The sequence below is a fragment of the Pleurodeles waltl genome, chromosome 1_1 (genome assembly GCF_031143425.1).
Source record: "Pleurodeles waltl isolate 20211129_DDA chromosome 1_1, aPleWal1.hap1.20221129, whole genome shotgun sequence".
In the NCBI taxonomy this organism is placed as follows: Eukaryota; Metazoa; Chordata; class Amphibia; order Caudata; family Salamandridae; genus Pleurodeles; species Pleurodeles waltl.
In genome coordinates this window covers 85,511,405-85,524,805 of record NC_090436.1, presented here as the reverse complement: position 1 = coordinate 85,524,805, position 13,401 = coordinate 85,511,405, and the positions used below count along the sequence as shown (strand labels likewise).

Here is a 13,401-nt window from a genome sequence, read left to right as displayed (position 1 = left end):
TTCACAGCGGTTAGCCCAGTACCAGTAAAGGACGCAGAAGAGGAAACCTGCATTTAACTGCTAATTAACTCTTCGCGCTGTACCTGGCCTGGGCAAGGGCATGCCCACAGAAACAAAGGAGGAAGGTCAGACCTCTGGTGCCAAACACAAGAGGATCTCCCCTTTCATGTTTTGGTGAGAAGGGATCAGGCAGATGTGTCAGTGGGGCGCAGACCTGAAGCTCTGCTGTGCAGGACGGTTAGTGCAGAGGCTGAATAATGATGTGGCATCCTAGGATGGAGTAGAAGAGCCTACCTTCCAGAACTTTATCCCCCACTTTAAAAAAAAACCCTGCACAAGGGAGAGAAACTAGAAAACGCACTGGACCTGGGATCAAAGATGGCAAAGGAATGCCGCTTTCATCTTTTATCACTGCAAGGATGGACTGAAGGACTTTTACTCCAAGTGTCAACCAGGCATGTTTCGCCAGGGCTAGTGGTGCCTGCCCCTTACACCTTCTGAGAGACAGCAGAGGGACAGACCTGGTTGGAGGAGGAGGGGCATTGGGGGGAGAACATTGGAGTTTCTCCAGGGATCTCATTTGGTCTGGAGCTGCAGCTGGAGGACCCGCATTAAGGGATGGTCACTGACTTTGTTGCTGACACAAGACAGTCAAAGACATTGGGGCTGGGGAGTGTGACGGACAGTATTCTGCTGGCAGACTTTAGAAAGCTTCTGAGGAAGCCTCTGAGTGCAGGCAGGTGCCAGGATCCCAGAAAGAAGACAGGTCCTACAGCAAGGGCAGGAAATCAAGCCCAGGGAAGAAAAGTACGGTGTGGAGGGCAGGAGGTCTGAGGGAAATGCTCCTGGTAGCTAGAGCTCACCACCAAGAGCAAAGTGACACCAAACGTATGCAAATCGAGCCTAAGGGACTGGAGCATGCAGCCTGTGGAAGTCAGCACATCATCATTTAAGCACTATTTTTTATGTGGATGGGCATATTTGGAGTCCCCAACCTGACATAGTCGACAGCCCTGAAAAACACCTCCCAGGGGCCTGACAATAGAAACTGTCCTGGTGGTCAAAACTCCCCAGGGAAAATCACTTCTGCGCTCCCAGTGGCAATGTGCCACCTCTATTCCTGTGTTTGGAGGGTGGGTACCGGAGCAGGACCTAGACTGCACCACCATCCCATCAAAGAGGACGTGTGTGAGAACACAGTGCTGGATCCAGAGCTGTAAAATGTATATATATATATATAAATGATCTTAGGTATCTAATATAACAGCTATATATTATATTATATTATATATATTCTAAATTATCTTAAGTGTGTAATAGAACAGGCAGTAAAACATGGAGAGAGGTGAATGTGTGAATAGTTCAAGACAAACTATTCCTTGAAATGGGAAGAAGGAATCCTCCTCATCAAAAAGTACTGGACCTTTGACACTGCCACTTCAGTACACTTCTGGTCCTGTGGATACTCTGCCAGGAAGCAGGACTGCTGTGCTGATGGAGGCCTACCACTCTGCTGGACTGCAATTTGCTGGACTCCTGCTTTGCTATGCTGACCTGTGCCTGCTGCCCTCTTGCCTAAGAGTGAGAAAGGACTGGACTTGAATCTCTCCAACCCAGAAACCAAAGTGCCTCCAAGGGCTAGTTGACTGACCTCCTGATCTGAAGTCTCAGGAACATAACAGACTTTCTACCACCCTGGTTCTGGACTCTGTCATCTGTGAGTCTGTCCTGCCAAGTGGTGCCACCAGTGTTCTCGACTTTTGGAAGTGGGCTTAAGGTGCTTGCTCCAGTCAAACCACATATCCTCTGCTGCAGGAGTGGAATCAACACATTGCCACTGGTGCATGGAGTAAATCAACGCATCGCCCCTACTGTGTGGGTCGGAACCAGCGCAACTTGGATCGCATCACCACTACACCTCGCATCTCAAAACAAGCTTATCACCTTTGGACCCGACACTGCAGCGTTTTTCACGGTGCAAGGTCCTCATGCCCTCTATGGCTGCAGCCTCGATGACAACTCCAAAACTCTGCAACGCAGCCCCTGTGCTCATCTGAACCAACGCATTGCGTCAACTGCCCAACGCATCCCCAAAGTCCACACACCGGGAGCTAGAACCGCAGCCAGATTATAGTACTTTCGTTCTGTGGGCCCAGCTGGGTCCCTGTAGCAGGCTCATGCTCTATCGCAGTCACCAGAACTTTTGACTTTGTCCTGTTCCTGCGTGACCAGATATCCCAGGATGGCGCTTTTTGCTTCCAAACACTAAGTTATAGTTTATTCTTTAAAAATTCACAACTCCAGTTCTATTTGGTGTATGTTTGTGGTTTTGGTCTTGATTTATTTATTAAATTACGTTCTATTTTTCTTACCTGGTGTGGGATGATCCCTTTTGTGTTGTGTTTTTACTGTTTTAAGTGTTGCACAAAACTTTACACGCTGCCTGCTCTGTGCCAATCTATCAGAGGATAAGCACAGGTTAATTTAGGGTTTGCTTGTGCCTCACCCTGGCCAGAATTGTGGTTGCTGCTTGGCCAGGGCTCACACCCCAGTCAACTAGCAACCCAATTTCTCACAAGGCTGAACAATCATTTAAAAGCATTCATTTTTTGTGCAAAATACACCCGCTAAGGACCCATTGCTTTTAGAGGTACTCTGAATGGCAGCTCACAAAATAATGCAGTACTTGAAAGTATCTCACAATATTCAAGGATATTGCTGCATTCACAGCGTGTAAAATGTTATGGCTATTGACATAACTGTTAGAAACACTGGCAGAAATTAAAAAAGCTTTGGGCACAGGAGAAATATCATGTAAGGGATGAGTAAATGCAGGTTTGCTCATGACAGATGGTCACAAAAATACTATGACCTCTTCTCCCATGAGGGAAACACTCTGAGTGCACCTGCGGGCAGCAGCAAACCTCAATTGGCATCTCATGTGCAGAACCTACACAAGGTCTTTCGACACGACCCACAGTGAAAGCAGAAAAATAGTTTAGCTGGTACTTTATTGATCGCTCCATGTAGGCTTGGTGCTGATTCTCAGTCTCACAATGATAACATCATTTGTGTCTACCTGCTCAAGTAACACCCGGTTTTAAATACATCTTAAGGTCAGGCCCTCAGAAGGGAATACCGTGCAGAAAAATGCAGCCACACACCTTTGTATAACTTATTGTCCCTCAAACAAAACAAGCTGTGGAAGAGGCACGTCTTCAGATTTGCTTTAACCTGGGATTATCTTTTTGCAGAACACACTTTTGCATAGAATGGTGCCCAGCACCCTTTACCCCCTCAGGCCAAACAGACAAGTATGCAGTTGCGATGAAAAGACAAACAACAATGTTAGAGCAAACATTCCACTGGAATGTGAAAATTAAAATAAAATGATGAAACTTAATAAAAAGCTACTTTGGCATCAGACAAAAGTCAGCCCGCAAAACAAACTGCAGAAGAGAAAGTGAATCTTTCTAAGTCACGACATGGCAAAAGAAAAAGGGAGTGAAAAGAGAGATGACCCATATAGTGTTCTGATTGGGGAAGATAGATGGGGCCGTCTGCTAACACTGCAAGCACATTCCAAGGTGTAAGGAACAGCCAGAAACCAAACAGCATTTACCAGGGGTTTAAGAAAATACGTTCAGACTGCATTTCATTCACGACAGGACTTCAATTTACTTGATCAAATGAAAGAAAATGAAACCGTGGGCAACAAGTTTGGTGCTGGTTGTAATTTCTCAAGCCCAACATGCAGTTCAACAAGGCCGGTTGCAAAATTGCTTTTTGCATATTAAGATGTGTCACACCTTTACACCGTTCTGCTTCCACTGAATTATAAAAACCGAGGATGTTTACTACAAACAGCGCCAATGCCATACATTTAAGACCGATTCTTAGCAATGCAATGCCAATACTAGTTACTACCCTTCAACTATAAAAAACGTTCACGATTCAGGGCTCCTATATTGGAAATGGTGCGCGCTTGCGCGAGACAAGAGATATTTCGCGCACATTTACTGCTCCAGATGAGACCACAAACAAAGGCATTTCTGGGACGGGTCTCTGTGAACATCCACACTCCATGAGGCGCAATGCTGAATGGCTGGGTTCAAGTCTCGTACATGACCTACCTTTATGTCGTGCGAGCCCGAGGGGTCCATGAGCTGTTTCTCCAGAGCATGCAGGGAATCCAGAGATAGCACGATCAGTCGTTGCAGGATCTGGGGATAAAACCAGCAGGAAAGATTACCTTCAACAACAGATACACCAAAGGTGTTTACTATGTTTGCAATGAGTTACATGCATCTCAGAATTAACCAATGAGACCATACAGTTTATATGGTAACCTACCAGTGTGAGATGGAATTTATCTCCCTTTAACCAGCAGCGTCTGCGTCAGTTTAAGTAAATTATACTTTACCAAGTCAAAATGGTTTAAGGCAATAAAAAAAATACCAAAATCTGCATATTGAGTGTGGGCAGCATAAGGCCAACTGAAATCATTGAGCAAACGACATTTATACATTAGAATTTAAATAGTGCAGAGTTTGGTAGGGTTTCCGTCACTATAGTCTACCAAACTGCTACTAATCAAAAGTAATCAAAATTACATATTTATTACATCGTCAGTGAAAAACCAAACCATAGTTTAAAAAAAAAAAAACGGAGTTATAGTTGTGGCTTAAACTGGCACAACTAATGAAATCTGACAGTTATGCTCAGGAACGCACAAAACACCATAACTCACACCACCTATCATGTTTTTTGTGTAAATAGTATTTTTTTTTAATTCCTGTGTCATTAGCAAACTGGTTTACTCAGGAGGGCAGGCAGCATGAGCTATGGTGTGCGTTTTATGCGTTGCTAACCTTAATGGACGAATTGCAGCGGTTTTGCACATGTGAGCCACAACCATAACTGAGTTTCAAACTGTGGCTTTTTCAGTGGATTTCTAGTTTTATTTTTTCTCTTCGATGATCCACTTTAGTGTTGACCTTCCCTGTACACAACCGTCGCTGTGTTCAGCAGTGGTGCCGTGCCTGGAATTGTCCCTGCAACCAAGTCGGCATAGGCTGCCAACTACTGCTGCGCATGTCTAAGACCGCGCGCAGCAATGTGTTGACGCAGGGACCGGCCTGTGGCCAGCTCCAATGGACAAACCGCTACGAGCAGCCAACCCATGTTGCACATGACCTCTGGGCGTGCACACCAGGATTTGGTTTGGATCTTTGTGCCAAACTATGAGGGCTACCAACACCTGCTGTGCACAGCTAAAGGCATGAGACCTTCGCCCAACCCACTAGAGTGCCAACGTGGGCAGCCACCCCCTGCAACACACATCCTTTGACTGGGCACAGCGAGTTCCAACCCCCTGCTTATTTTTTATTTTTAATACGGGAAAAGTACTTTCCCTCTATTAAATGAAAATGTACAATTTCAATGACAATTAATCCTGACAAAACTGGGGCCAATGAGAGCGTCATTTCGTTAATCTTAAAACACTGCAAATTATTTATTAAGTCATTAATGTATATATTTTTTTAAAAACTTTTTTGGGGGCATTTTTTCTCGCCTTTGGAAGACCTCCAATACCCCCTTGGGGATGGGAACCTCTCATGAAGAGAATGAAGGAAAAAAGAAAATGCCCTTCATCAGCCAATCACGTTTGATTAGAAAAATTCAACTATGATAGACAAGGTGCACGAATTTCTGAATCTCAAATTTAAATAGTACAGATATACAAAAGTCAGCACACATCTGACTCAACACTCAAAATCTTGTTGTTCGAAATTTTTCAAATCAGATCCATAGTTCCTGGGATAGCAACAAATGCTGATGCGTTTTGGAATTACGTAACCAACTGTTTATGAACATTTGTTGCTATACCAGTCTTATGGACTTCCGTCCTACGTGGGTGTTGATGTTGGCTGGCCTCCTGGGCTCACGCATCAATCTGTACTAAGCCATTTACTAGTTACCTACTAATGTTAGTACGTGTGAAAAAACAGTCCCTCAGCCATTATTCTGTAAATTATTAGATATATAAAAGTGCTAATATTTTCTAGCCCACCCGTAACCTTTTTTAAACGCACTCTGAGTAAAATTATGCTTTCATGCCAAGTGAAGCGTTAATTCGTTCAGCTGCTTTTGCAATAGGCATGAACACTTTTCCTCATGGGAGTTACATAGCAGCCCCCCCACACTTAATTTTTTTTACTTTTCCCCCTGTACAGACCTTAAAGAAATTGTCATGCTGGACCTTAGCTGACTACGCCAAGCAACTGCCAATCCTGATGGAAATCCGTCCATGGGGTCAAAAGCTATAGGTAAATCAAAAATGGCTTTTCGGTGGAACTGCACAGTGGCAACAGTCTGCCACTGTGTAAAGTTTCAATGATCCCCCCTCTGGCGACCTAATCCGGAGGAAGTGATTACATGCGATGCAAGAAGCAGGTGAGGGAGGCACAATGAGCATTTGACATTTTACAATGCTCCTTCACACACTGACATTGAGGTGTGTTGAAGCAGGAGAGAACATCCATGCATGAAACCGCTGCTGGCCATCTACTCTCAAGGCCTAACATGAAACCAATCTGAGAGGTTTGCTCAAGCAATGCTAAGGTAGGATACGTGGTTTGGCACACACAACTGTAAAGCAGAACAGGAGTTGGGCAATCATTCGACCTGATTTTGCACTCGAGACACTGTGTGATTCAGTCTTTTGTGCTAAATGTTTAGCAAAGCACTTCTCTCAAGGAGTGGAAACTACATTTTGAACATTGAGCGTTTGTGAGAGGCAGTAGAGTTGTACTACTTGCCTGGTTTTGAGCAGCACATTATCTGCCACTGTTTAATTAGCCCACTCTACAGAGTACGTTGCAATGATTTCTGCTAAATAGTACAGGTTTTGACTAGCACATTATGGTGGTTCGTGCTTCTGCAACCAATAAAATTGTGTGTTGTGTCTGAGAAGCACTGAAGCTTGCTTGGTTTTTGCCCTTTGCATAGTGAACCCTTGTGTATTTGCAACAGATAGTATCTCGTGTGGCTTCCTCAGGATATTGTCATGATATCTGTTCCACAACGGGATCATGCTCTTTAAACTGTCCTAACCAATTTGTAACTTCCAGCTAGAGATGGTAGATTTGTGGACTTTATTTAACCTCCAATGTCTGACTTACTGAAATTAAACGTTTATGCATTTTTTTGCAAGTAAGTTTAATTCACCATGCCACACAGTTCGAGCACCTGCTTATGGGCAGCCCTTGGGTGTTGGGAAACCCTGTCCCTGCTTGCAACTCGCCAAGTGCCAATGACTAATGCTGCGATGCCAACTAGTTTATAGGAGTAGGTCTTTTAATTACCACCTCTGTCTCCACCGCTCCTCCCCTGGAGGGCAGCTGTTGGCAGGAGACACTGGGTTAATTGCAGGTGGCACAGAAGCCAGTTGCCTCGGCCTGTGCTGCTACTGTAGATATCACGCAATCGTGGCGGGGCTCACCTGTTGTTTCCAACATACACTCCCTTTCAACTCTTTTAGGCACCTTCTTGTCTAGAGGTACAGGTCAATCCTATTTTTAATTGGTTGGGAGCACTACAGTATAAATGAAACCCATTTAAGAATATATTCCACTTTGCTCTTGCCTCTCCAACGTCTCCTTGTGTGCTCTAGGAGAAGGTACATTATTTCAAGGGAATACTGGTGCTCTTAGGCCATGGACTTTACCGATGGGTGGGGATCCTTAAGGCTTCCAGGGAAAGTATATAAAGTGTAAAATCCCTTCCAGAATGCTGCGATTCACCTATTCAGTAAAGAGGTCTATCCTTTCACTATAAGTGTCGTCGACTTCCCTCGCCATCAGATGGCAAGCACAGGGGGCTACTTGTCATTCATAAGCCAAAACAAACAGGACCATCATCTTCTTTAAAGAAGTCAAGATCTGAACTCATCTTCCACGCTGAAAGATCCATGGGTCTCTGAATCATAGACATTCATCTGTAGTGCAAAGCTGAGAAAATGGTGGTCTCTAGGTGCTTTCCTGACTGATATCGACTGACCAAGTGTCAAGCTGCAAAAAAAAAAAAAAAAAAAAAAAGAGAAGTCTCCAGTTTGTTTTTTCGAAGTGTGCGCAAAATTGGTAATTTTCCTTCACAGGTAATAAGCGAAAATCATGTGAAATGTTTACCTTTTACGTGTGAAAAGTTGCTCATGTGAAAATTGTACATGAGGTGACCTCACAAACATAAGCCAGGCACAATATTAACGCAATGTACTGGCAATACTGGCACTGTTTCTGTTGCTGGTGAGAGGGCACTGGTTCTATATCCCCCTTTTTTTTATTTATTTTTTTATGGTGCCTGAGCTTCCTCCTTGAGCAACTGTTTTATGTTCCAACGAGAGTTTGTGTTTACAAGTTGGAATGTTTGGAGGTGCTCCTTACAAGAACCATGTTGGATAATATCCAACACCCACTGGTCGGAGGTGAATTATCCCTCGACAGGTGTTGCATATTTGAGAGGAATGGTAGGTAAGCTAAGGTTTTGTTGTGGTGGCAGAGGGCTTTGTGAAGCTGGTCTTTCCTCTGCCCTTAGAATTATTGCCCCTGCAGGAGGCTCTGTAGTAACCCATCTCTGAGGTAGTTTGTGCCTGAGGACGTTGGTAGTACGTGGCCGTATCCGTGGAGATGGGTTTAACTTTCCCACAGTAGGGAGAGTGGCAAAAGGAGCCCCTTTGGAATGATGTTTACAATGCTCCTATGGCTTTGGTCGTTTCATTGTCCTTTTTTACTTTTTCAAGTTGAGTGTCCACTTGAGGGCCGAACAAGTGTTCCCCATCAAAGGGAAGTGCCAGAATGTTCTGTTGCACTTCCGGTTTAAGGCCTGATACCCTGAGCCAGGCATGGCATTTGAGATGCGCACTGGAGTTAATGCCCTTGCTGCTATGTCAGCTGCATCTAGTGCGAAGAGGTGATGGCAATTAATTTACCCTAGGAGGCAATCTTGTGCGCCCTCTTTTTCTACTCATCTGGGAGATGCTGGAGGAGCCCCTCAATATCATCCTAGTGAGCTCTTATGTGGTGGGAGAGGAGACCAAAGGAGTTGGCAACTCTCCAGTGATTGGCAGACTGGGAAGCCACCCTCTTCCCTGCTGCATCTATATTCCTACTCTCCTTGTCTGGTGGTGGTGCCTCACCAGATGTTTGTGAGTTCCACTTTTTTCTCACTGTAGCGACCACCACTATATCAGGAGGCAGTTGGCCTTAAATGTGTGTGAGATCAGATGGAGATGTATTGTCCTTTTTATTAACCCTTTGAGTTATGGCACAGGCCTTGACTGGTTCTTTGAAGGTGTCTGGGGTGAGTCCGAGGATACCCTTAAGCATCAGTAGCTACTGTGCTGATCGTTGGCTGGAGGAGAGGGTTTCAATTTAAAAAAATCCTACTCGATGAGGTGTGTGTGGAGAGTGGGTGTGAGGCCGGGATGGAGGTGGTTCTGTAGTTACAGCCTGTCCCAGTGTGAGGTCCTGCAACTCGCGCTCGGACCCCGAGCTGTCCTCGTGGGAGAAGGTGCCCTCATTTCCTGATGACCCCCCTAGGAGTAACCTTCCTCCTGAAAGGTCCTCCGGCACAAAGATGCCTGGCCTTGCCGGTCGCTTCCAGACGATACGGACAGAGACACAAGTTACACACTTGATGATGGTCGATGTGTGGAAACATGGTGTGGTAGCAAAGGCAGAACTGAAAGGGCGTTCGATCCATCACCAACATGGTGCAGATGGTATCAAAGTGGAAGTGTCGCCTGAAGGAAAGACGCCCAGCAGGGCAGCGTCTAGCGAAGTCACCCTGACAAAATAGACGTTTATGACTGACTGAAGAAGGCTTGGATACTAACTGCGATCTAAAACAATAACTATGTAAGTCCTCAACTAGAAAAACGATGATGCTGAGATGGAGCAGAGGAGCACACTTCCAAACCTGACGGCAGAAGAAAACAATCTAACAGTGGAGTTGATGCCCATGCGCATTACCAGCAAGAGGAGGAGTCAAACTACCTTGTGACTCGAAAGACTTTCTTCTCAGAAAAACAACTTGCACACTTCCAAGACTAACACTAGGTGGCGGGATTATGCTAAGCATGCGTATCTACAGCCACACATGCCTCAACCTATTTTTTTTCCCCTGCATCTAGATTTCATTAGCACTCAAAGACGTGTAGCAGGTCCGTGGATTTGCAGACAGGAAAATCAGATGGGTGTTTCACCATACCCCCCTCTGGGTGTGGTTCCCAAGCAAGGGCAAGTAAAGAAACTTCTTCAGACCTGCCATGCAAACCACTCACTTTGTTCTAAGAAGCTGAAGAAAGGCAAAGTTATACACATACATTAGCAAGTCTTTATTTAACACTAACCTCGATAATGGATGCAAGGATGTTATAATGTAGTAGACAAAACATAAGCAAAGACAAGTGTTAGAAACAGTTTGTAGCTGACATTATTATAGTAATAACAGCAGCCTGCATCTGAATTTCTGCCGAATAGGTTGAAACAAGCCTAACTCTCTCATACATCCTCATATGGCAGGGATGGTAAATGTATCCTTCATTGATTAGGTGTTCAAAATTCATGGACAAGGTGTTCATCTGACCGACAAAAGGCCCTGGAACCCAAAATGTCACCATTTAGAGACTAAAAAGGGGATTCTATAAATTACTTTACATTAGAAACATCAAAATTGTCCGTCACCTCCCTTATCAGATATCACGCCACAGTGTAATTATGGTGCACGGACTGCACTTGTGAGAAATCACAAAAGCAGGCTTCTCACTTAACGGTGCTGAACGTGAGCAATGGCATACGAATAAGCAAATGTGTTCTCCCTGAATAGAGAACATACAACCCATTATGCCTCACAGTCGATGAACTTAAATTTCCAACAGATGTAGTTCTGATTTACAAAAATATATACTGTCCTGTGCCTTGAGCATTGCTCTCCTTAGAAATCTCTGTCTGTATCTCATTTAGTCTCATATTAAATATCAGTGAATGCAATCATTAAATCAAAACCTGGACTACATTGGGCAAGTCACTTTTAATTCTATACATATAGGTATATGTAATACTTGCTTACATACAGGTTTCTTTTGAAGCAAAAAAATAAGGCTTGTGCAGCCAAACATGAAACAATCTTAAATCAGCTTACCTGCGCACTAGGTTTCTCTTTGGTCCAGACAGATGCCTTTCTGTCTTTAGGAGTGGCTATGAACATCACAGGAAGATTGGCTCGTGCAGAAATAAAGTTAGTCCTGATCTCTGCGTATTCCACATCTAATGAAAAAGCAAGTGTGTTAGATCGCACAACAGGATATGGATTGCTCCTACAGTTTTCTATGATTTTACCATATAACTCTGTGATTATGTGGGTAAGAGTTGGCTACATTAATTAATGCAATGTATTTGACTGGAAGGAGCTCGATTACAAAGTTTCTTGTCAGACTAATACAATACTTTGTTGGAATTTAGTTGAATTCTTGTAAACTGAAGATAATGCTTCAGATAACGTCAAAATGACAATATCGAAATATACCCAAGTGGAGGCAAAACACATGCAGAAGCAGTGGAAACTTACAACTGCAGTGCCTTCAGTGCTGTGTCTAGCTATAAAATCATGTTCCAACAAGAGAATACGTAATGCTCATTCATCAGCCTTCTTGCAGAGACTTTCTATAGCCATGACTAATGTAGCATCGGTTCACAGTAAAGGGAAAGAGAATACATTATAATGCCAAATGCAACCCAGGCTGCTGGTTGTTTCTGTACACCAGCAGATACTGAAAGGGGACACGTATAAATCCCTACACCATACAGTCTGGAATCAAAATTATATCACAAGATTTGTTACAGCAATACATCTAAGCCGGGATTCCAGTATATTCTAAGAGGATGGGGACTCAAGAAGAATTCTGTTGTCAAACACTTTTGTTAGTACACATACATTGCTGACATGACAAACAGCAGCGACCTCCAGGAGCAGATGTTCCCTCCTTCAGTGTGGTTGGGATGCATTGTTTGCAGCAGTGTACGTTTTTGCATTTATTCAGGTCACCAGTAAATATGGCTGGTCTTTAGTGAGATCTGTGGCACAATTGAGGAAAACATCTTGACATCAACAAGAAAACTGATATACCGAATGAGGGTGGCAGGTAAAGCACAGAAATGTTTCTGTTGAGGTGTATGAAAGGATGGTGTATTGTGTACTCTCTTGGCGACTGATAACCCCTGATGTCTGCAACCAGCGAAGTGAACACAGTTGGGGAGCGAGGGTAGATGTGATGGGCGTGCTTCCGGAGATACTAACATGATTTGGGGGCTTTCAGTCAAAGGTGGGGTAATCTGACCACAAATTTGTCTTCAGACACCAGGGGAGGCATGGCTGAAAGTGAACAGAAAGCCGGGTTTGGGCTGCTTCCTGGAAGAGACTAGTCTGCACCTCTGCTGTTATGCTGCCTGGTAGTTGCCAGGTACAGTGTTGAGGTCCCTGCCCAGCTGTTGACATCTGTGATCTACCTCCTGCCAGTTGCCAGCAATGGTCCCTCTCACACAGCAGGCAGTAGTTGAGGCAGGACTGAGAAAGCAGTGTTGACTGGGATCCTAAGAGTTCGTAATCGCTGGTGGCAACAGTGTGCCCACCCCTACTAATAGCAGAGTAGAGTCATTCTAGGAGGAAAGCCTGAGAAACTATGGTAATTTAAAGGTCAGACTGACTGTTAAGAACACACAACTGAATGTAGAAAAACATGTTAACACAGCATACGTTTCACTACTTCAAAAGAGTCCTGATGTATGTAAAATATCATCAGTATTCTGGCAAAGCTGAGAGAGGGCAACAGTGAAAACAAAACTGAGACCTTGAGTGTGTAAGGCAGGGATACCATTCTTCTGAAAAACTGTGCTTGTTGCCTGGATGAGGTGGCTTACCAAAGGGGAACACGGGTAAATAGAACTACAGCTTCCCTTCAGCAATCAAAAGGATGCAACCAGAGTAAGGGAGGTAACTGGGGAGTCTCACAATGTGGCTACAGCCAGGTGAGTCCACTGTCAAACATGTAAGAAAGACTGATGCTTGAGGAACGGAGAGATGGAATAGCTGGTGTTGGCTCAAGACTAGTTGCACTATATTCCAATCTGGAGCACATGTAACAAAGGAGTCTGAATTGAAACAAATCCAGTCTCAAACATGATGGAGGGGTCCTACTGAAGGACCAGCCTGGTTCAAGCTAAAATATCAGAATGGAAAGGTGCGCATGGAACAATAGCATATGCATTATGAGTACTGTAAAAAGTAAACTAATATCAGACATGGACAATGTTTCTAAAGCAGCTGTTGAACCTGATCGAAAAA

General features: G+C 44.2%; 1 protein-coding gene across 1 annotated transcript in view; it reads right to left on the bottom strand.

The window, feature by feature from the left end:
- NOL6 (nucleolar protein 6) overlaps positions 1 to 13,401 on the bottom strand; it is a 455,500-nt gene that overhangs the window by 84,206 nt on the left and 357,893 nt on the right. Inside the window, exons 22-23 of the mRNA XM_069217421.1 lie at positions 11,203 to 11,327; positions 4,134 to 4,223 (exon numbers count right to left, since the gene is read on the bottom strand). Of these exons, the coding sequence (XP_069073522.1) occupies positions 4,134 to 4,223; positions 11,203 to 11,327 (215 nt within the window). The remainder of the gene's footprint in view (positions 1 to 4,133; positions 4,224 to 11,202; positions 11,328 to 13,401) is intronic.